Genomic DNA, 23,611 nt, shown 5'->3' on the forward strand with positions numbered 1-23,611 from the left:
TTTTTTGAAAAATCTTTGTTTTCAGGAATTCCCTGAATTCTTAGACATTTCGACACATTGTGAAAGTAATTTGACTTCTTATCATCCATTTTTTCATTCTGTTTCATGCTATTTTTCTTGATTAAGGCTTCTGCCTTCTCGGTGCTTTTTTCGGTAAGCGCATTCAATTTTGAATTGAAAATTTGTTCTATCGTGTTTTCGATTACAGGCTTTAGGGTATTGACGACCGGAATAAATTTGCTCTCAATAATATCAGTAGTGAACTTATCTTTAAGTTGCTGAATTGTAGCATCTTGAACAAAGTCGTCCCTCTTGTTGTTTGCTACACAGTCGTTGCAGAGAAGCATGACTCTCGTTCCCAGTTCCCTGATTCCATTGACTGCCACAGGTGTCAAACCAGTGCATGTAGTATCAAGATGCATCCTTGCGTCACATCCCACACAGTGGTACATTTCAGCAGAAGGCATCATTGGTTTACGGCATGATTTGCAGCTATGACGTTGATTTGACATGCTTGCGGGACCTGTCTATCATAGTTGCTTTTTCGAGGGACCACTCTATCATAGTAGTACCAAAACTTCGCGTGAACGCCGGCATCAGCACCTCCTGGCGTGCCAAAAGCAAGCTGGAGCGTACCAGAGGAATTCTTCCACTCACTGTAGAAACGGTGACCTCCACTCTTAGACGCAAAGCTCCGAAACTCGTTACCTACTGCAATAGGAGGCACATCATCTTTTTTAAAACTAGATTGACAAGCAAAAGACTAAAAGAGAACGGACAACTAGGTCCATCAGAATTATGAATGATACAATTTCGATAAGAAATTAAATTTTCAGACTATTGTATCTGCTTTTTTTTGTGGCTTGATTTTCACAGCACGAACTTTTCCTGTATTTCCAGAAGTTATTATTAGGTTAAAGTCGCATTTCTCAGTTTCCTTGGTCGTTGATGGCGAGAAGTGATCAGCCATACAGGCATGCGCATCACGTTGATGAAGACGCGTTATACCCTAGCTCCTATAGGGAACTGAGATGCCCTTTGGCCATCTCGAATTGATAGCGAGAAGTACAAAGCCATGACCAATCGCGACCAATCGTTGATGGTATGTTGTACCCTGTCTGTGTTTTTGTTTCTTTCCGCATCCACAGTAGATAGGGAAAACCCGACAAGTTAATCGAGCCGTATCTTCTTGATCTTAACTCATTGTTGGCAATTGAGTTTGTAGTTTGTCGTCTTATTTGAGAGATGACTTCTGATTTTTGGTTGATTCGTTTTCAGCGGACCATATGAATATTTCGCGATAGCTCAAACAGCTAATTCTTAGGATATTTTAGTTAAGAAAAAGATTTATCTTGGTTTCGACAGAGCGGTTAAAAATATTCCCGGAATATTAACAAATGAGTCTGAATTTGAATTGCTTGATTTCATTTAATTGTCCATCCGCTGAAAACTTTATTCTGGGGAAATGGTTTCGGCCTGATTTTTGTCGGATTAATGGCCTTTTATTGTGTCGATTGATGGGAGGGAGGGGGACTCGAACATTTTTTAAATTAGTTTTCGTGTTTTTGATTTTTTTTTGGCTGAAATGGTTTCTGCGTAAGTGCTTTCGGCTTTTTACCGCTTGTTAAGTTTATTTTCGATGTTAATTTCACATTCCAAACTAGCTTTATTCATTTTGGTACATCTAGTTAGTTGAGTTTCTTTTCGACTTTTTAAAACTTTTCCCCCACTCCTTTCCACTTGGCTTAAAGTTAAAGCGGTTGATTTTGTACTTTAATGACTAGGGTTCGAGTCCCGGTGGGACCTTATGTTTTTCAGTATGTATGAAAATAAGTTCTTTTCGCCTGGAAAAATTGAATAGTCGGTTTTTCGTTTTTCTGCAGATGTTTTGTCGGCTTAGTTGCCAAATCGAGGAATTATCTAGATCGGGCAGCATTTTCCATCGTAGATGCAAGTTATTTTGATTTACTCCTGTAATTTGTAAAATAAATAGCCCTGACTTTGTATATGTTATCCTTGGTTCTCTTTGTTTTTTTTAGCTTAAAAGCATTTACGGCCTTTACTGTTTCGGCTTATCTTTTATCGGCTTATTTACTTTGGGTTCTGTGCCGCTTAAAAGGTCTTTTATCGGCTTATTTACTTTGGGTTGTGTCGCTTAAAAGGCGAAAAATGGTTGATTTTTCTTTGAAAATTTCAGGTAGTTTGTGTTGCAAAATTTCTAAAATAATTGTTCGAAATTTTTTTATGACAACAATTTCTTGTGACTTTTTTGTTTTCTGATCAATGAGCGTCTACCCATTTTTGTTAGTTGAGTGGCCACTCGGTAGCACGCTCCGCTTTGCTTCTCTGCTGATAAATAAAACCGTCCTCCTTCAATAGAAAAAACATGGAAGATGATACGACTGGCAGATGATGCGTCATGGAGAGGTTTTCGTAAAATTTTTTATCTTTATTTCATTCGAAAGCCAAAATTGAGATGACTAGAAGTTACATCTCACTTCATCTTTTTTTTTACTTGATTCGCTTGTACTTGTTTTGATAGTTGTGTGAAAGGGTGACACTTTTTTGAAAGAAACTCAAAAATATAAACGAATTTTCATTGCATTAATGCCAAATTTTCTTGTTCATTAGTTGTCATCACTGCTGCTGTTATTGTACTGGGACGGAACGAAAAGAATGACAACTGAGAATTATTGGGAAAAGCAAGGATTTCTCCAAGTTGCCTCGGGTAGTTTTTCGTCTTCTTTGAAAGCTATTCATAAATGAAGCTACTCAGCAGATGATCAATATCTAGAAAAAGGTGTTTCTTTGTGCTCATGTTTTGTTCACTGCGGAAGATAACTTGACCTTATCTGGGATTTGAAAAAATATACTGCAAATTCGGGAGTTTTCTCTCAACATCTATTATAAATTTGTCTACTTAACTTGAAAAATGATCCCACTTCATAAATTATGCATAATTAAACCAGTCTGACCGGTGATTAGAGTTACCATGAAATGAGGCTACATTGTTCTAATCAATTGCCTTTGCCAACGGTATCTTTTTTTCCTTGGATAATGAAGAAGTTACTCTATCGAATTTTTGTAGTATAATTCCTGGCTTTTGTGAATATTAGTCTTGATTTTGTTCTTTGGGGAAATGTTCTAAATTCGTATTTAACGCTTGTTTGAGTTCAATTTGTTCTTTCATTTTCTACCTCCTGGATTATTGGGTTGAATTTGATTGCGAACTTAGTTGTATTTCCTTTTTTAAACTCAAATTTGGTATTTAAAAGGGGCGAAAGAACAATAGTCTTTTCTTTTGATCCCGCCGAGTAACTTTATTTAACTTTCTTTTCCTGCGGCTGAATTGAGTGTACTGTGAAAAATATTATCGAGTGATACATCGGAAAGTTTTATAGACCAATTCAATGGCAATTGTCTGTCAAGATAATGCCCTTCAAGTGTTATGATTTAATGCAGCTCTTGATTCACTGGGTCAGACTGGTATTAACTACTACGGATTGTGGGTATTGATTTGATTGAGGGCTTTTTCGGCCGCTTTGTCTTTTTTTGACTGTTAATTCCCTAAAAACGGATCGAAGATCGGACGAATTAATTGAAAACTGACTCAATTGCTATTCGCGATCAACCAAAAGGCTCTTTGTGTTATCTTATCTCTGGAATGTGAAAGAATCAGATGAATTTATCCCTATTAATTTTAGAATTGAAAGCTGAAACTTTTAGTACCATGCGTATTAGGGAGAGTCCGGTGCTTAAGCTGTAATAAATGTCTTCTTAAATTATGCTCCTCAAAAAATGAAGAAAATCAAATTGATAGGCTTGCTTTTTATTTAGTTCCGGATAACATTCTGCAATTGGTGTTAACTGTTAAGATATCTTCAGTCGGTTTTCTTTGATTCGCTTTTAAAAGCAAGTTAACTTAATGGACCAGGGACTTTTCCGATTTGTTTATACCCTGACTTAAAAATCTCTGTGCTTATCATATTGATGTTAGTTGATGAAAGTCTGCTGAGCTGGGTAAAGCTTATCTTCTTAGACCGATCATGTTTATCTCCAGTTACTGTTCCGATAAGTTGACAACTAAACACGAGCACTATTTAGGCAGTTTTGCCGTCAATAGCTTGAGCTTGATTTTATGGATTCTTTTCCTTTTGATGACTATTTAGAGCTCAAAACTTCTGTTCCTTCCCTCAAATCTCAACTTGTAGATCGCAGTTTGTTTTAAAAGGCACAAAGGGCCGACTATTTATTCCAAAAGATTAGATCAAAACAGCAAACTAAAAGTAAAGTAGGCTTTTATTAACTATTAGTAAGTAATTCGACCATTTAATAAATTCATAAAATGAGACTTCCGCCGATATTTTTATTGGCCTTGTGTTCTTTGTCAACCGCGCAATCTGCTCCCAAAGGTAAATCAAGATTTAAATTGAAAATCACTCATTTTTTCATTACTTCGTTCTTCGATTTATAAAAAGCCTATGTCAACATGGATAGACGGTTTTTGCGGTTTTTGTGCTAGTAGCATAAAAGGTTTCGACCAGAATAATATAAAAATATTTAATTTTGTTCAAAATGGTGTTTTGTGCATGTGGCTTTCAGGAGGTGAAAGAGCAAGATGTAAAAAGAAAAAAAAATAGCTTGTTCAAGTTACTTTTAGTAAAGTTTTTGTTCTGGGAATGTGGGAAATGAAACTTCAAAAACTGTTATTTATATAGCTTAATAGTTGCTTTACAAGCTTACTCTAGAAATCGATTAGAAATTGTTTACCGTTGCGATAAGCAAGGGTATTGCAATCGGGTACTAGGCTTTTTTCCCCGTAAATAATTTCGTCCACGACTTCTTCATCTGGATTCTTTTCCTGGAAGCCTCTATTAGCAATAAATTTAGCGATGCAGATGTATGCTATGCTTGTTGACATGTTACATGTTAGGTGCGGGGGGGGGGGGGGGGTGGGGGACGCCACCCTCAGGGATTCGACTCCATGCAGACCCAAAGGGCTCCCCTCTGTACTATTTTGAGATATCCCTTTTTGGCTGACTGACCCTAAAATTTTTCCAAAGGCGCCTTTAGTGCCAATAAATACTAATTTTGAGGGTGAGCGCGCGCCGAAAAAACGCGATTTTTTGGTCAGAATATTCCAAAAAGTGCCTAAAAATGCCCTCTTTGGCCTGTTTCTTCAAACTTAGCATGCGGCGCAGAACATTTGGTCAAAAAAATGTGGTCTTCATTGTGATTAGGGAGAGCTCAGAAAATCAATTTGGCCTACCTAAAAAAAAGGTCGACAAAATTTTCGAATTTTTTTTTGAAAATACGCTCCCCTCTCGAGAAAATCCTAGATCCCACCCTGGTCCTACATTATATCGGCTTAGTGGCCTCATATTGCGTCGTTCGACGTTCTAAATAGTTTTTTGTTTGTTTATTTAGAGGGTGAGTGAGACTTGATAACGTTTAATCTGAATTTGTTTGCATTTTTAAAGTTTTTTCCGCTTTATAAATTTTGGCCTAAAGAGTATCAGTCGCCTCATATTGCGTCACTTAATTTGATATCGCGTCGTTCAAATGGATAATTTTGGATAGTTTATTAAAGTTCGTTGTTACAAATTTGGAAAGTCAGAATTGTTGGTATTTTTTCTTCTCGAAGTAGGACCTAAAATTGTTTTGGTTTAAGGGTTAACGATTGATTTTAAGCATGATATTGCGTTTTTTAGTTCTTCAAAAAGTAGTTAATGGTTTGGCTGCAATTAATTTGTGTTTCATGCGGCTAATTTCTCGTTTAGTTTCATAAATGATAAAGCTCCTCTTCGCCTCTGTCGTATTGGATTGTTTTTAAAATCCTGTAAGATGTTGTTTTTAGGACTGTTCATTTTGCACGGAAAGGTCCAGCATATGAGCTGTTTATCTCTCTGTAGAGAAACAAACGGATTCATTTTTTGTTTGATATTCTGAAAATTGTTCCCTCATCTTGAAGAACGAGCCCGTAATTTGTTGGGCCTCGAACCGAAGACTTCTCGAATGAGACACGGAGAGCATAGCAACAACACCTTTGCTGCTCGGCAAAATCGGCCTTTTTTAAAAAAAAAAAAGTTGATTAAATTTGTACTGTTTTTGTTCCGACTATTGAAAATGGGGACGAACTTGGTATTCGGGGGTGTTTTAGTTTTTCAATTTGTTTTCCAAGCAAAATCAAGGCCACAAATAATAATTGGAAAACGAGCTTAATTTAAAACGAAAAACTCAGTTTAACTTGGGTAAAGTTAGTTTACTTTGAGTATTTAACGTGCCTTTTTGGAATCAAAATTTTCAAAAAAAGTGCAAAAAACTTTTTAAAATGTTTCTAGCACATTTTCTACAAACATTGTTTTTCAATTTGCTTATTTTAGCATGGCTGTCGAATATACCTAATACCCAGTTTTTTTTGTTCAGCTCCTTTTTATCACACCACGCCGAAAAAACGGCAGTAATTTGGAAAAACGTAGTTTTTTAAGACTGGTCGGAACATTCTGTGCTACTTGCACAGTGACCGGCTATCCTTGTTTTTTATGAATCTATCAAAAAATGATAACCAGATTTTTAAACGGGCGGGGCACTTAACCTCTGTTTAAGATAATATACGAGAGAAAGGGTCTTGTAATGGCTTTTTTTACATTGGTAACAAATGTAATCGGTTTAGTTACATCATTATAAATGTTTTGAAGTGAAAAATTTAATTTCATGCCTTAATGAATCATGAAAAAAACTTCAACAGCGAAAGAGGCAATACAATGTTTTTCGGCTCAACTGTCGTCTGCTTAGTTGCGGCTTGATAAATTTTGTTTCAATAATAATTTCATTCTGTTGAATTTTTTTTTGGTAAATATTGGGTCTCAAGAAATAGTACGAATATTATTGTAGTTCGTGTAGTTCGCTATTCAGTTATTTTTGTGATAGGCCTCGTTAGTATCTTTTTTAAAACAAAAATTTTGATAAGTTTTTGGCAATCTTTACATTTTTTTCGATACTATGATACTCTTCTCTGTTTGAGCTTTTAGCTCAAGTACGGATGCCTTGTTATTGAGGTTGCGACTACAAACCGTTACTAAATCGTTTGCCAACATGTTTCCACTTGAGGCTCATTGATTCAATTGATGGCTCACTGCTTCTTTATTGCTAACACGTTCAAATTCAGCTTATTATTATGTTCGTTTGACATTGAGGTAACGTCCATACCTGGCACTACGAAGGTTTACTGTCCTAATTTGGCGCATACGTATTCTTTTTACAAACTAGAAAATTAAGCCTTGAATTTTGTCGACTGGCCTTGATTTTCCGTCTCCAATTATTGTCGAAATGTCATTTGCCTTCTTTTTTGACGGCCTAGTCGGCACAGCACGGTCTACTGTAATGATTATAAGCAATTTTTGCTAACATTTAATATCCTGTTGGTGTAGTCTGATAATTAGGCTGATGATTAAGTTTTTAAGACTCATGGCGCTCGGCAATTCAGAGACGCCTCGCCGACGTCAGTAGACTAGGAGAAGACGGAAGGAAATGATGATGATGATGATTTAAGATTTTAGGTTCATTTTTTTTGTTTTTCCATTTCCTCTTAGTCACAAGGAAGCAAAGAATGGAGCGATGTCTCAAGTCAGCAGCAAAAGTTTTAAAAAATCAGATTTTCCCCGATTTTCTCAAATGATTCGTTGGATCTGTTTTTTTGCCAATTATTTAAAATAATTTGCGTTCGTGCCTGCTCATGAAATACTTCGAAGTCGCCGTTTTTTAGTCAATTTTATACTACAGTTATCTGTTATATATTTAAATGCGAGTTGCCTTATCTCGCCATGTTTAAGTTTTTTCAATGTTTTGTTTTTGCATGTTTAACGAAAGATTTTTTGCACATTCAAGCTATATCGTATATTCCAATGGTTAAGATTTTTTTTTTCAATTTTCCATTTTAATTCAGTGTTTATTTCGGGGCTGTCAATTATGAATGACCAAATCTTTTTAGTATACGTTTTCAGAAAACTCAAATTAAAAAGTAAGTCACAAAATTTGAAGTTACTAAACCTGTAGTGGGGTGCTGTCAGAGTACTCTTTAGAATTTCGATTCTTGCCTCCAAATATGACTGCTCAAATCGTTGTAGTTTTCCAGATATGACGTGTTTTATGTATTCTTTTTTAATTCAGAAAACTTGTATTCAAAAAAATCAAAAGATACGAAATTCCCATTCTTGCAGTTGGGTTCTGTAAAGGTTCTCTCAGGAATTCAGTTGCAAATTTGCGTCCCAATGTGACGGCTCAAATGCTGTTAGTTTCCAAGATGTGACGTTAGTTAGGTCATTTTTTTCTAAATGTTCAAAGAACTCGGATATAAAAAAATTTCTCTAAGTTCGAAGCTCTCATATCTATAGTTAGACTCTCTAAGGGGACTCCTAGGGATTGCAAAGTTTTCCTCCAAATTGGACTGCTCAAATCCTTGTAGATTTCGAGAACTGACGTTTTTTGTGACTTTTTCGAAAAACTTTCAGAAAACCTAAATTTAAAATTATTTTTCGAAATTTGAATTTCCCAACAACCCTTTAGTCTAAATGCGACTGCTCAATTGCTTTTACTTTCCGACATGTGACATTTTTTTATGTAATTTTCAAGTTTTTAAAAGAACCTAGATATAAGAAACTTCACAAAATTTTATGGTTTGAGTGGTGTCAGAGTACACTCAAAGGATGCAGAGCTTATTTTCAATATATGCGGTTTTTATGAGTTGTCAAATTTTGACAAACACGCTAGTATACTTGATTTTGAGCCAGTGTATTAACGTATAATAAAAAAAATCGTTTAAATTATAATCGTTAAATCTGACTATCGTATAACGTATAATCGTATATTTTGTATTTCGTATATAAAGCGTATAATCGTATAACTTGAGATCAAAATCCTCAGTACTTACCGAGATCAATTACTTATGCAAAATTTGAACATCACTGATTTTTATCAGCCTTAAGCCTTTGGATTGAATTTTTTCTGTGATGGTTTTTCGTCTAGAGTTAGCGACTCCTTTGAGTCTTCTTTTTGAGCTGCAAATCATGCGAAGCTTAGTTTCGCTACTTGATCAACTTTATTTACACTTCTTTTTGGTCTTGTCATTTATGTTTTTGATGCATGCTTTGCATTCAATTCAAGTCTTTTTTTCCTCAGGAAGCTCAAGCTTTGCTCAATACGAAGTGGAAGAAAATTTTGCGATAAATTGGGTTCCGTAAAATTTTTAAATCCAAGTTTGTATTATGTTACCAGCGGAGTTAGATCTCATTGACCCTGTCCCTGTTTACTCAAATTGAATTGTTGTGATCAATATGTGCCCGCAGTAATCACATTTTAAAGTTTGCTCCCTGTTGCGGGGCTACAGTATCGTTGTCTTGAGTACTTCCTTTTTGGGCTCTGCATGTATCGAACTTCCTTGTTGAACTCTGCGTGTATCGATCATTTTGCATTTTAGTTTACTGACAACTAGTTCTATTCATCAATCAGTGGTAAGTCTGAGGTAGACGTACTAAGGTGCTTCGGAAATTGAACTTCCTCAAAATGAGCTTCATTTCATCACTTTCTTTTGGTAACTGATTCTCCAAGTTTCCAAGTTGTTCTCAAAATTTGATTGAAAGAAAGACGTGCTGATTTTTGTAAATAATCAAACTGTTTTGATTTTTTCTCCTGCAGCTTTTTTCAAGGAAGCTTTCAGTTTTTTATTTCGTCTCGGAGAAGGCAGGTGTACCATGTTGATTGAGTTAATCAAATAAGTGCAATTATTTCCTCGGGCAATTCTTAAATTATTTAAATTTTTCCCGGTTTGTTTAATCAGTCCGAGGTTAAAAGACATGACACAGGTTTATGATAATTTGTACCGTTAAATTAGTTCAACTGGACATGAAAATTTTAAGTTTTCACGATTTAGGATAAATTTTGTGAGTTGAAGGTACGTAGTGGCTAGTGTAACTTAGTGGCTAGTGTAACTATTTAAAGAAAGTGTAACTTAAAAAATCGGTCCACTTTTCAAATAATTTATGGTGATTTACTGCAGACGCTTGGTGGAACCAAGGTCAGGTCCCGTTGTCTGTCCTCTTCGAGTCTTACTATCTGATGCTATTTAACCGTATTGCACGCTTAGTTGGAGAAATGAATTCTTTCTTTCTAAGAATTTTTTCTCAGATTTGAAAAGAATTGTCGGTACTAGTATAAGGGTGATATGGGGTCCAAACTATCCTTAAACAGAAAAGAAGTAGATTCTTTGGTTCTTAAAAAACATGGCGATCACAAGGTTGCTCATCATGATTAAGCGTTCCAATTTCCATGAGTTTCATTTGTGATAAGAAAAGTAAGTTTCGTTTTTATGAGATTGTATAAAACAGTAAAACAGCTGAATGTCAGATAAAACCTGCTATCAAGTTCGGAACATCTAGTTTAACAATTGATACCAGCTAACTGGGCTTCAGTGCGACTTTCCATAGCTGGAATTAAGTTAACACTTCGATGATAACTTGCATTTACTTCTTAATACTGATTTGTCTTTTTCATCGTTCAATCGATAAATAATAATTACTTCTTGGTGAAAGTAATTGGTAGTTTATCTTGAATTGGATGGGTTGCCCTGATGTCTTCTGGCATACTTCAGGAGGGCACTTTTACCGATAAAAGTACAATTAATTGTCGAATCTGTCAAATTAGCTAAGAAGGTACTGATGCGACATAACTTACCTTCAAGAACATGTCGTCGTTAATGTGTTCGAACCAGCCAGTCATTTTTGATCAATTAATTACCCTTGCGATTGATTGCAACGGGGTAGATATTTTGCCAGTAAATAACTTTGTTCACCGGGTGACTTTGGTGAAATTGGTGGTCATCTCAAAATCTGTACTTTCGTCAAATAACCAAAATTTTGAGCTTGTCAGCATTTTGAATACCCGCTCGATTCGAAATTTGCTTCTTGTGTTGGTTATAAGTTTACCAACTCCGGTTTGCTAAAATTTCGTTTTAAAAAAAAATTAATTGGCTTCAAAGATTTCGGCTTTTAGGCTATCGGGTTAGTATTTTTAGACTATCAGGCTAAATATTAGTTCATTCGATGAATGATAAAAGGACTATATCCGTGTTTCTCGGGGTGGGAAAACAATATGTTTTGGCTCAACAGGTGTCTGCTCAAGTATTGATTTAGAAAAAATCATGCGTTTAAAATAGCCGGATTTTTGTTTTCAAGTAATTCAATGATAGTAAACGTATTGCCCAATCAAATCTTTTGAATGGCTGCAAAATTTGAGGCATTTTTTGTCAAATGAAAATGTGTCTCAATTTAGTCACAAATTCTTATTTAAATTAGTCAAAACCTGAGGTATTTATTTTTATTGGCTATCCGGGAATGCGGCTCTGTGGGTACTCACCCGCTCAAGAACGTTAGTTTTGTATAACTGAGGTATCGGTGTCCGGCAAATGAGGCGACAGCCGATGTGACGACAAACGTTTTTGATGGGATGTATTATTTCTGAGAAATTTAAATCGCTTAAAGTCGAACTGCTCATTTTACATGTAATAACTCTTATTTGGCGTCTTAATGGCCTGTCGTCTTAATGGCCTATCGTCTTATATACCTTTCACCTGGAATATCGACTCGTCAGTGATGAAGCCGTTGTCAAAAAATTCATCCAGCAACCAAGCCTTGCAGATCAAAACTCCTGCTGCTCACGGTTTTGGATCATATTTACGTTTTTTTTGCTATTTTTCTTGATGATTCCCCATTTTTGGTGGTGCCCTGTACTCTTCGAAACTTGCATCTCTCGTGCGGGCTGACACCGCTGAGCTACGGGAAACTCACGTCGTATTTGAATTTTCCGAAGCAAATCTGTTGTTATCGAACGCGTACCATGTGCCAAAGGAAATTTTACAAATATCAGGGAGCTCTCATTTTTTGAACCAAGCTACAATTCTAACTGATAATATGTCTCAAGCCAGACCTTGCAATATTAGCGTAAGATCAATTTACTTTTTTTCTAATTAAGGTAGCACATTTAATGAAGTTTTTATGCAACGTTTATACGTTAATTAAAGTGGATGCCCTGACTATATCGGGACCATTTAAGCTCATTCTTTGTTATCATGGCTAAAATAATGGGACAAGTGGGGGAAACTATGAAGAAAGAGCTGAGTTCGAGGGCCGAGTAGGTTTTTGTATTTTGAAGCTGATGTTCTTTCAATACTTATTTTTGTTTTCCTTACATCTTTCCTTTTTGATCATTTTTTTGCTCTTGTTTCCGAAGTGCGTCTTCGCCTCTTCGTAATGATGAGTAATTGGGCTGATAATTAAGAGAGTTTTGATCTGCTAGTCGTGTTGAGTAATGAATGTTTGGGCGCGTTTTCAACTGGGCTGTATGGAATATTGTTTTGCAGGTCAGACAAATGAAGAGCGTCTGTATCACCACCTGTTCGATCGGAAGAACTACTCGCGCTACACGCGTCCGGTGGAGAGACCCACTCACAAAGTACTCGTTAACCTCACCCTGGAAATGCTGCAGATAGTGCTTATAGATGAGAAGGCAGAGTACATGAAGGCTAGTGTCTGGTTCACTCATGCCTGGAACGACAGGTACCTCAGCTGGCTGCCGGAGGACTTCGAGAACATCCAAATCATCCGGGTGCCGCCGTCGCAGGCCTGGAATCCAGACATAGTGCTGTTGAACAAGTAAATGTGTTTTTGGCCTAATAATTATCATTCATGTATGTTTAAAGTTGAGTTTAAAAACTGTTATTTTTGATTCATTCCGTTGTGAATTTCTTAGTAAGGCGTGCTTTGTGTTATCTAATCTTTTGTTTTGAATCTCTTTCTGGTTAGCAAGATTTCCGGCAAAGATTTAAATCAGACGACCAATCCAAAGGGTTGCAAAGTATTATTTTCAGTTAGATTGATTACACTAGCCAGCTTGCGAGTTCTAGTGTATTAAAACGAACTTTCTTTTTGTTGTAACCTAACTCGCAAATAAAAGTGTTAATTGAAAGTGTTCACTTATATGGAAATTTCACTGTAGCATTGAAAATTGCCTAGTATCTGGTCCCTGCTTTATTAAGCGTCTGCATTAATAAGCGTTCGTGGCTGACTGGTTAGTGCGTGAGATTCATAATCTCTAGGTTGCAGTAGTTAGTAGGTTCGACTGAGACGTAGCCGAATTTTTTTTGACCTATTCGAGGCTTATTTCTACTTTTTCTTGTTGCAGTTTATAGAGCTACTTTTGTCGTGTTCTGGCTAGTGTTGCAAAGCTTAGCTTCCCCTCTGTGTAATAATTGGGCGAAGAAAATCTCGTAAAAATTTGAAGAAGAAGTATACTAGAGTTTTTTTTCTCAAGCATTTAAATTATAAATAACCAGTTGGTTAAATATACATATTGCTACTAAAAAAATTATCATAAGTCTTAATTTTCTCTAGCATTTAAGGAGTTTTTTCTTACGCATTTAAATTATAAATAACCAGTTTCTTCAATATACATATTGCTACTAAAAAATTTCTTAACAAGTCTTAATCAATAAATCAACAGTATAAAAATAATCTCGAAGCAATCTTTGTGTTGTAGTGTTGATGGTAAGTTTGAAGTGTCGTACGAGTGCAATCTGTTGATCAGTGCAGATGGCACCATCCAGTGGATGCCTCCCTCCATCTACCACAGCTCCTGTCTCATGGATGTCCTCTACTTCCCTTACGACACACAGAGGTGTCCCATGAAGTTCGTCTCCGTCACCTACGACGAGTCACAGCTGGATGTGAGCAGAAATTTAACCCCCACGGTTGCTCCTGCACTGAGCAGGCCGGGGGCAAATAAAAAAAATAAAAAAAAAAACAGAAATTTAACTGCACAGCGGGATATGTGTTATGAATAAGTGTTGACTAGTCTTTTTCCCCTTAAAAACTTTGTTGACAGAATGGTAATTTTAATAAGAATGGTAAATATCTATTTTGACATGCTCAAATTCTTGAAATTCAAATAACAACCATCAATTAAGTAGTAATTAGGTAAAGACTGTTTCAGGTTGTAACTATTATTTCAAAACAATTTAAATTTTTTTTTCGCGTTCGTGGTTTCTGTCCTAGTTTTTTTTCGGTTGATTTTGAGTTTTTTATTCGCCTTTTGTGATTTCGTAGGGTTTTCATTGGGTTTATCAAAAGCATGGGTTTTGTTCCAATTTAAACAGTTTTCTACTATAAATGAAAGCTAAGTAATTTGTAATTTTTTTGTTTAAATATTTAAACCGTTCATGTTATATCGACTTAGTCAACTTGAGGGTAAAATTCGTATAGGATTATGTATTTCAGTACGGATGGGTCGTAGAAAGTTACAAAATTTATGACATTTTTTATGACACTCGTTTTGTTCTCGGCTCAACAGGTTTCGACCCAAAATTTGTCGCTTTTTTTGCACTCGGTAAATGATTTCCAATTATTTTTAAGGCTGTTTCTGAAATTCATCCGATACAGCCATGAAGTTTTTGTAGCTGTAGTTTTTCCTACTTTTTCAAGTTATTTATCAAGTATTTTTTTCAACTTAATTTTTCTGAATTTTTTTGTCTTGTCTTTTTTCCATTCACTATCTTGTAGCGCAATGTGTAACGCAATTTCAAGATTTTCAGGCTGGTTCAATACTGGCTGTTCTGTTGTGTTCCGTCTCACGTTTTCTATCAAAATGAGTTTATTTTTGGACAAACATAAAATTTCGGGTGTTTTTTTGGGCGTTGTCAACTTGGAACTTGGCTTTTACGATTCGGTGGCTTTCTGTATCGCAAGTGGTGCGAAGCTCAGCTGCGCGTCTTTGTAACAAGTTTTTTTTTCGAGAAAAAATTCTGAAGTTTTCTAATAACGAAAGCGGAAAAGACGTGAAAATAAGATTTGAAATTCAGTGTTATCAGTAAATTTCAATTTAGAATTTCTTGGATTTTGAAAAATTAGCGGAATATCTATTGATGTAATTTTTTAGGTGCGTTTAATTCTTCATTGAAGTGTCAATCGTAACAGAAAAGAGAAATTGGACGAGTTTTAACAGTGATGTTATTTGATCTATCAAACTCCAAATTCATTAGCAAAAATGTTTATACATCGTGGAGAATATACGTCGTTTTCTTTCTTCGGTTTGTCATTAACGCTTTTATCAACTGTCTTTGTTTTTGTTGGGCGAATGACATTTGGTGAAATATTAGCGTGCCGGTGTTAAATCTCGTTTTGTTGTGTTGCAGATTCTGTGTGACGATGAAGTGATCTTCGACCCCGTGGCGTTCTCGCCCTCGGCCGAGTGGAAGGTTCTGTCGTCGCCCTGTCGCTGCACTCGCTCCCCCATGCCAGGCACAGACCTGTTCCACACAGCCATGGTGTGTGAATTCCAACTGCGTCGCTTGTCTCTCTACTACACCATCAACTTCGTCAGTCCCATCGTCATCCTCACATTCCTCGCCATCCTCGGATTCTATCTGCCCTCGGAGACGAACGAGAAGATTCCCCTGTGTACTTCTATTCTACTCTCGGTGACTATGTTGCTCCTGATCGTGGTGAAGAATTTTGTGCCCACTACTAGTTTTGCTCTGCCTCTCATTTGCCAGTATCTACTTTTCAGGTTAGTTTCTGCCAGGGTTGCATAAAAATCTGATGTATATTCTCGATTGATTTAAATCCGATTTTTATTATTTTACCTTGATTTTTTCGATTTTTATTGGAAAGGCTTTTGTTTCAAGAATCAATTTATTTACGCAAACTTAGTGATTCAGCATCCAAAAGAAGAACACAAGTTACGGACCCATTTTTCTGTTCCAAGTCAATTTCTGAGACTGGAATGGATAAATCCGAAAGTGCTGAAAAACTTTTCCAGTTAAAAGTATGCTATGAAGAGCGAAGTACGTAACCAATGTAAATACTGCAAGCTGGGTTGTATGTTTACCGCGGCACTCGGCAGGATAACAAAAGGGTTGATTTTTTTTTTATTTTTATTCTACGATTAAAATCCGATTTAAATCATTGATTTGAATCAAGTTGATTTTAATCATGCAACCCTGGTTTCTGGCACATTTTTTTCTCTTGGGAAGATGGGGGTGGGGAGGTATTAAATGTTCGAATTATTTTGAATTATTTCATGCAATTTTTTAGTGATATTGAGGAATTGGGAAAAAATCAAGCCATAATATTTTCTCCTGGCTTTAGATAGCTTAGATCGAGCATTAGCCTGCTTTTTATATACTTCAATTGATCCAGTGCTGACCATTGAACTATTGTTGATTTTTAATCAGAAATCGTCGTTATTCTTTGAGTTTTATTAAAACCAACTTGATTATTTCGAAAACAATTTTGATTCTGTTTCATTTGGTTTAATCAGAAACAATGAATTCAAATGGTCAGCACTGATGTGATCATAAAATGTTTGATGGCTTTCTTTCAGAAAACTCCGATGTGTCCACGGTTTCTAAGAATAATTCAAATTCAGATCTGATTTTTCTCGATTTTAGAAGTATTTGATACGAGTAAATGAATTATTTTCGAGTAACTGAATTATTTGAGAGTTTTTTTGTTCAGCATGATCATGGTCTCCTTCAGTATCATTTCGACTGTGGTAGTTTTGAACTTCCACCACAAACCACCACTTTCATCCCTAATGCCTCACTGGGCTTACCGGTTCTTCATCCAGACTCTGGCCCACTGGTTTGGAATTGGAATCACAGGAGACCAGCCCTGTTCGAATCTGCCTCGCTCCGTCTCCACCTCGGAGCGATTGCGAAGTGTGATGCGAGGCCACGAGGACCTAGTCATCTCGAATTTCCGACTGAACGAACTCCTAGGTGAGCCGAAAACTAGATGTGACAGTAAAGAAACAGAAAATGTATGCTGACGAAAACATAAACAATAGCAACAAAGGAAGAGTTTTCCGACCGCAAGGGTTGAATTAAGTAAATTCAAAAATAAAAACATGAAAAAACGAAGAAAAAACTAATTGCAACTCTATTGGTCTTTTTTTTCATGTAAAGTGCAATACCTAAAAATACCGTATGAAAGTAGAAAGGATTTTATTTTTTATTGTTCAGACCATTTAAAAAATGTGGAGAAACTTGTATTCGGGTGGGTTTAAGTTTTTGACCAAAATCAGGAAACACAAATAACCATCGGAATGGATCGATTGATATATATTAAAGCCCTTTTAGTTGCGATTTGAATGACGTAAATTGATTTTTATTTCACTTTCGAGCAGGCTTTTAACAGCTTAATTATGATTTATAAAAGCCCTGAAAGCTTAGTTTAAAGAATTAACTTAAGTTTTTGAGGAACCAAATTTAAAAGTTTTCTGCAAAAAATATGAAAAAACAAACATTAGTTTTTGCAATTTTTTTTCTAGTCGTCTTTCTACAAAAAAAATAGTCCGATTTGTGTATTTTAATGTGGCTGTCGATTATGCCTAAATTAAAGTTTTACGTCAGATCCTTTTATCACACCACGCAGAAAAACTGCACTAATTAAAAAAAAAACTTTGTTTTTTAAAGACAATGGTCGGAACATTCTGTTCTACTTGCACGGTAACCGGCTATCCTTGTTAATTTTTAATTAATTTTTTTGATGGTTTGGAAAAATTACTTGCTACTATCATGTGTGCCTGCATGTTCCCTTATTCTCTTTTCACCTAACTTCTCTTTCGAAGGCCTTCGAAACTTTCAATGGGGGACTGATTGAGCCATGTTTTTGAATTTTCTCTAAAACTACTCTGCCAATTTTGAAATTAAGGGTACAGTCGAAAGAGCAGGTTGCTGGAAACTCGATGCATAGGCTGCTACGCTCTAAGTTTTATAGGAAAAATTCTGGCCAAGAAAAGATTTGCCAAGAGCAGCCATTTTTGACATTTTTCACCTTGTTTTTGCAAAAACACCCTCCCAAATCTGGAATCCAGGACTCAATCGAAAAACTGCGTAACATCTACACTATGTTTTTAGAAAAAAATTTGGTCTCCTAAAAGGCAAGTTTTTGACATAATGACTGTTTTTGTGAAACTTGACTTTTCTCAAGAACTATCCTGCCGAATATGATATAATGATTTCAATTGATCAAGATTTTATTTCCCCTTATTCTCAAAAACAAATTTTTTTTTTGAAACTTGAGAGTAAGATACTAAGTCAGTCTTAAATAGCACCAAAGTATTGAATTAGGATTTGCAAGGTTTATGTATTATGAAGTGGGTAATTCACGAAGTGGGTAATGTATTAGGTCAAGCGAACTGTTTGACCCTTAGAAATAGTGAGTAATGTTTCAGGTTCTTAATTCTTAGAAATTTAAAAGTATGTGCGTACATGAACACTAGTGTAATAAGCCTAGTTTGAAAGGGGGCAAATAAGTTAAAAAAAAAGAGTACCATATCGTTAGATCAAAATGAGAAAAATAAACAGTTTTTGATAAAATCGAAATTATAAATTTACGAATGTTTGCTTGATTTAGATTTCGATTACCAAAAAAGTAACCAGAATGATTTTTGAAAGTTTATGTTTTCAATTATGTTATTGATTTATTGACAGGCTACTAGATGTTTTTAACTCGTGTTTTTTTTTTTAAAGTTTTCAACAGGAGTTCGATTGTGTTGTAGCTCCGACCGAACACAGTGTGCGGTCGTCGCGTTCTATCTTCGTGGAAGCGAGACTGAACAAACAGGACTCAATGAGTGACAGCTCCATGGATGCTCTCACTCCTCCGGTCCCAGTGAGCACCACAAGCACTCCATGTCCAGACCCCGCCTCCCAGCTGATGGCCATGTTGGGCCTGCTTCCCAGGGAAATCAAACAGGGCACGGAAGCCGTGAACTACATCAGCAAGCGATACGTTAAAAACGACATTTGCAAAAAGGTTCTTGTTTTTACTACCAGACATGACTAATGCTGCTGCAGACGATTTGAACATTTGAGGCCAGTGTTTGGACGGCCCGATTTATAGCTGCCAAATCAGGGTCGTTTTACCTTAATTATATTCCTGTAGTTATTAAACCGAGGGTTAGTGAGCCATTGCGTAGGGCTTTAACGGTATTTAGTATAAAAGCAAATCTTAAAAAGCTAGGTTAGAAGTACCTTTTTTAAATGAACTGAAATATTGTGATATATTTTTAAAAACTGCTTTTTAAAAAATAATAGGAAAAAGTCTTCTGTCAATTAGCAATTCATTTCGCTTAAAAAGGTGATTTTGTTACCGTGTTTTTTGCCAGATTTTTCAATTTGGAGTCTCTGTCAAAGTCTTCAAAATAGTTTTTGAAAAGCTTTTTGTTTTCTGTTGTTTTAGAGTTAAAGGAGTTTTTTCTTTTTTTTTCCATACCCATTGCCGGTTTGTTGAACATTTTTTATTGCGTGTAGTCCGTCTAATCCAGTGCTATAAAAGTACGAAGGTTCGCTCTATATAATTTGCTCTATGGACAATTGTAGCTTACAATTGTAGGAATTATCATATTAGCTGATTTACTAAGATATTTCTTCTGAGTTCTGATTGCAAATTAACGAGCTTTCAACCGGAAATTTTTTTTACCGGTGAATCTGAAAACTCAAATGCACAGTTGAATGAAGTCGTCACAGTGATTTTGTTGCTACATAAGTTGGGCTAAAGTACAGAGAATTCATCTGCTTTTGTTTTGCAATAAAATTATTTATCTGTCAGTCAATCAGTCCATCAAAAAAACCTGCTGCTCACTAACCATATAAGAGCGTGCGAGCTTAGTTTCAAAAAAAATAGTCATTTTCCAAATTTTATAGGAGAAAGTTTTTTTTTCAAAGTTTCTCATTGTTCCGACCATTTTTTGTTTTCCACGCAAATCAGTAACCACAAATAATCATCGGAGTGAGTTGAGTGATATATCATATCAAAGCCCTTTCAGTCGTGATTCGAACTGAAACATGATTTTTTTACACCCCATCCCCCTCTCAAATACTCCGAACATTAAAAATCAATTTATGGCCTGCAAACTATGCAAAATAAAGTGAAAAAGGCATTAAAGTATTAGCCAAAACCATTGGATAAAAAAAATTTACCAACTCGGATTTTCAAAATCTTTAAGTTTTTGATTTTTTGTCTAATTTTGACCGAGTGAAACGAGCGAGCAGGCTTACAATAACTTATTTATGCGTCATTTAAGCCGTATAAGCTTAGTTAAAAGCTTGAACTCGAGTAAAGTTATTTTTGGCGCCATTTTGGGAATCAAAAAGTTTATGTTTTTGTTTTTCTAGTCATTTTTCTACAAATTGTTGTCCAAATGTTTTTTGAAAGAACTGTCGAATGTGCTTAAGTTCTAGTTTTTCGTTCAAATACTTTTATTACACCACGCAGAAAAAAACGACACTAATTTGAAAAAAAAACATTGTTGTATTTTTACGACTACGGTCGGAACATTCTGTGCTATTTGCTCAGTAAACGGCTATCCTTCTTTTTTTTTAGAATTTTTTGTCATACGTATTAATGAACGATGTGAGTTATCATTTAATTGGAAAAAAAACACGCGACCTAAATAAGCGAAGTTTTTTTTCTAGAAATATGATCATGCTCATTTTGATTTTTCGTGATTTGATTTTTTTCTGTTGAATTTAAACTCTGCAATTACGAAAGTGCAAATCGTGCGAATGAATATGAATGATTTTCATTTTGAAAAAAAAAGGAATTTTGTTTTCTAGTCCAAGATTTCAAATTGGTCTAGTTTTATCAAAAAATGTCTATCTCAAAAGATTCCTGAACTTTAAACGGCTTAAAGCTGCTATATTTGTTCTTTCACTTGAGAGAGCTAGTGACTTGTAATCGTGTTCTAGAATTTTTTCACGGGAACAAGTTTTCTCGAAAATCTGTAACAATTTTTACTTGCTGTAAGATTGACCCTGAGCAATTTCCAAGGATCATTCTCATTCGGTCTAGAGGTAATGCATGCGACTTTGCGGACTAAGGCCTGGAGTTCGAATCATGGAAGACCTTTTTAAGTTAATTTTAAATAAATTTCGAATTTTTGGACTGCTCTTTTCTTAGTGGCCTAATATCCAACACCTGGATTTTTTTCTACAATTTTGAACAATTTTACTATAACCTACTCAGATTTTGAAAATCCGAGTTGGTAAATTTTTTTTTATCCAATGGTTTTGGCTTATGTTTTATTAGCTTTTTCACTTTATTTTGCATAGTTTGCAGGCCATAAATTGATTTTTAATGTTCGGAGTATTTGAGAGGTGGATGGGGTGTAAAAAGTTCAAGTTTTAATTGCTCAAAAATTTTCATGACCACAATTTCTTGTGGCATTTTTTTGTTCTCGGTCGCTCGGTAAATAAAAGCTTGGGCGTCATACCGAGCGGCTACTAGCACTTTTCTGTCAAATTACGAGGGAAAAATCGGAAGTTGCGAACTTTCCGTGTTAGTACTATTTTGACTACAAGTTTTTCCATGAGCCTAAATTGTGTTATAATAAATGGCTGTGTTATAATAACCGGTACTCGTTGTAACGATCGCGCTTGTTTAAAGTGAGTTTTTTTTGTGGGCTCTTTTTCCCTATCACTTGCCAATTTTTAAAAGTAAATTTATTGTTCACATTGTCCGATTGGTATGAAAACTGGCATGCAGACTAATTACTAGGCCACTACAAACATATTTGTGCTTCATAATTAACCTAGTAAAACCACTCGTTACACTAAAAAATTGATGCTCGTATGAGGTGGGGGAAGGAAAAAGGGATCTACTTAACAATCGCCCTCCCTTTGGTATCTACTTAAGAATTGCCACCCGTATTAATAAAAACAGTAAATTAGCGCTAGAGCTTTGTATTTTCCAATTTTGCTGCAATCTGATTGGTCGAAAATGCGTTATTTTAATCTACATAACAATTGCCCCCCCCCCTTCTAAAAAAAGGGGGGGGGGGTGCAATTGTTAAGTAGATCCGGAAAAAGCCATTTTGTGATGTTCTATTCCAGATCAAAGACGAGTGGCACGTATTCGCGAAAGTTCTGGACAGGATTCTGATCATAATTTACATGACTGTGATTGTAGTGGGATCTCTCTTGATATTCCTACAAGTTCCAAGCATGCGCGAAGACTCAGTCCAAACTGTACACAACTTCGCCACTACTGCGTGGAACAAAGCCAAAAGACTCTAACCTCCAGACCCCCTCCCCTGGTTTGAAACCTAAATTGAATCAAACTATTTTCTGTTCAATTATAGAATGAAGTATTTATAGGTCATGAATACATGAATAATTACACATGTTTTTGCAGAAAGCAGTGATAAGTTCAACAATTTACCAAAAGTTAAAACTGTTAATGCTTCATGGATCATTAGGTTAATATCGCCGTTTGTTCATTAGAAAAGGCCAGAAAACGCTGGTTCTAATGCTTGATAATTGATAGAAATATTGTGTTGGATTTCTCAAACCGCAGTGTTTTGCCTCCCGTTTGATAAAGGTCCCTCGTAATGACCTGAGAAACTTAAGTACTCTCAACTAGTTAGCGGTCATTTCTAGCTGCTGACCTGTTAAGTTATGAGTAGATTTCTGGCGCGAAAAGGAAGAGTTTGGTGAAGAAAGTATAGTTTAATCAAATAATGAGACGAATTTATTAGATAGCCGAACAATAATCCACCCATCCATGGATTTTTTATAAGCTTTTTATAAGCTTTTTTATAAGCTTTGAGTATAGTGCAGACTCGTTCTAAATTAACCGTAATACTAAAGAAAATTGAATTAAAACACGGTTTGTGTAAATAACAGCATACAAAGGAACCCCGCATAAAAATTGTATAAACCAATTTTATCTGCACGTGTATAATGCAGATAAAATTGGTTTTTACAATCTAAAAAAAAACTTTTTTTTTAGATTGAATTTGATTTCCCGAGCTCTCCAAAATAGTATAAAGCGTTTTTAGGTTTTTTTGGTAAATTTTGACCCAAAAAATGCGCTTTTTTTGGCGCGCGCTCCCACCTCAAACTTAGTCAAATTGGTGCCTTTAGAAAAATTTTGCGGTTATTCAGCGAAAAATGGATGTCATAAAGTTATACCAAAGGGGGGACCCTTTGGAAAAATTTGGCAACCAGAGGGGGGGGGGTTAGTAAATTTACAGATGCGTACACATTGAATTAATTCTTAACAGGGGTGGGAATTCGTAACTAGGTACGCTGGTGGAGGGGGGGTATAGTAAGAGATCAGTCAAAGGATAGACAAATACCGTTTCCGAACTTCTATGTATAAACTGTTTTCGTCGCTTATATTTGCCACTTTGTTAAGATGAGAAATTGAACTAATTTTTTAATGTACAAAAACTTTTTTCTCGCGTAAGAAATATTGTTCGCTGGATTCGTACGTATGAGAAGATAACGTACACTTGCCCCCAATTAACGTCATAATTGAATTTAAATTGTGGTACGTAACTGTTCGCATTTGGCGTAGAAGTACTGTTAGGACGTGTCTAAGATAGGAAGATAGTAGTAGAAATTAAATTCTACTGAATAAATTGAGAAAAATTTTTTGAAACTTTTAATAATTTTGTTCTAGTCATTTTTATACTAAAACTGTTATGCAGTTTGCCTATTTCACTATGACTGTCGAAGATGCATAAGTGTAGTTTTCGTTAAGATCCTTTTATCACA

General features: G+C 35.6%; 1 protein-coding gene across 2 annotated transcripts; it reads left to right on the plus strand.

Moving 5' to 3' along the window:
- Positions 1-1,057: 1,057 nt before the first annotated feature.
- Positions 1,058-22,204, plus strand: LOC134853168 (neuronal acetylcholine receptor subunit beta-4-like). 2 transcript variants are annotated; one of them, XM_063869134.1, is made up of 7 exons: positions 1,058-1,102; positions 12,413-12,704; positions 13,588-13,774; positions 15,239-15,612; positions 16,563-16,825; positions 18,610-18,866; positions 21,944-22,204. In XM_063869134.1, exons 2-7 carry the CDS (start codon positions 12,529-12,531, stop codon positions 22,124-22,126), a joined length of 1,440 nt encoding a protein of 479 aa, XP_063725204.1. In that variant the 5' UTR covers positions 1,058-1,102; positions 12,413-12,528; the 3' UTR covers positions 22,127-22,204. The 2 variants fall into 2 exon arrangements, with proteins under 2 accessions (XP_063725204.1, XP_063725197.1); XM_063869127.1 differs by lacking the exon at positions 1,058-1,102 and adding an exon at positions 3,081-4,412.
- The last annotated feature ends 1,407 nt before the right edge of the window (positions 22,205-23,611 follow it).

Source organism: Symsagittifera roscoffensis, chromosome 1 (assembly GCF_963678635.1).
Source record: "Symsagittifera roscoffensis chromosome 1, txSymRosc1.1, whole genome shotgun sequence".
Lineage (NCBI taxonomy): Eukaryota > Metazoa > Xenacoelomorpha > Acoela > Convolutidae > Symsagittifera > Symsagittifera roscoffensis.

Coding starts and splice junctions, on each gene's coding strand:
- LOC134853168 (XM_063869127.1), top strand. CDS start 4,346: ATGAGACTTCCGCCGATATTTTTATTGGCCTTGTGTTCTTTGTCAACC. Junction 16,826..18,609: donor CCGACTGAACGAACTCCTAG/GTGAGCCGAAAA, acceptor ATTGTGTTGTAG/CTCCGACCGAACACAGTGTG. Junction 18,867..21,943: donor AAAACGACATTTGCAAAAAG/GTTCTTGTTTTT, acceptor GTTCTATTCCAG/ATCAAAGACGAGTGGCACGT.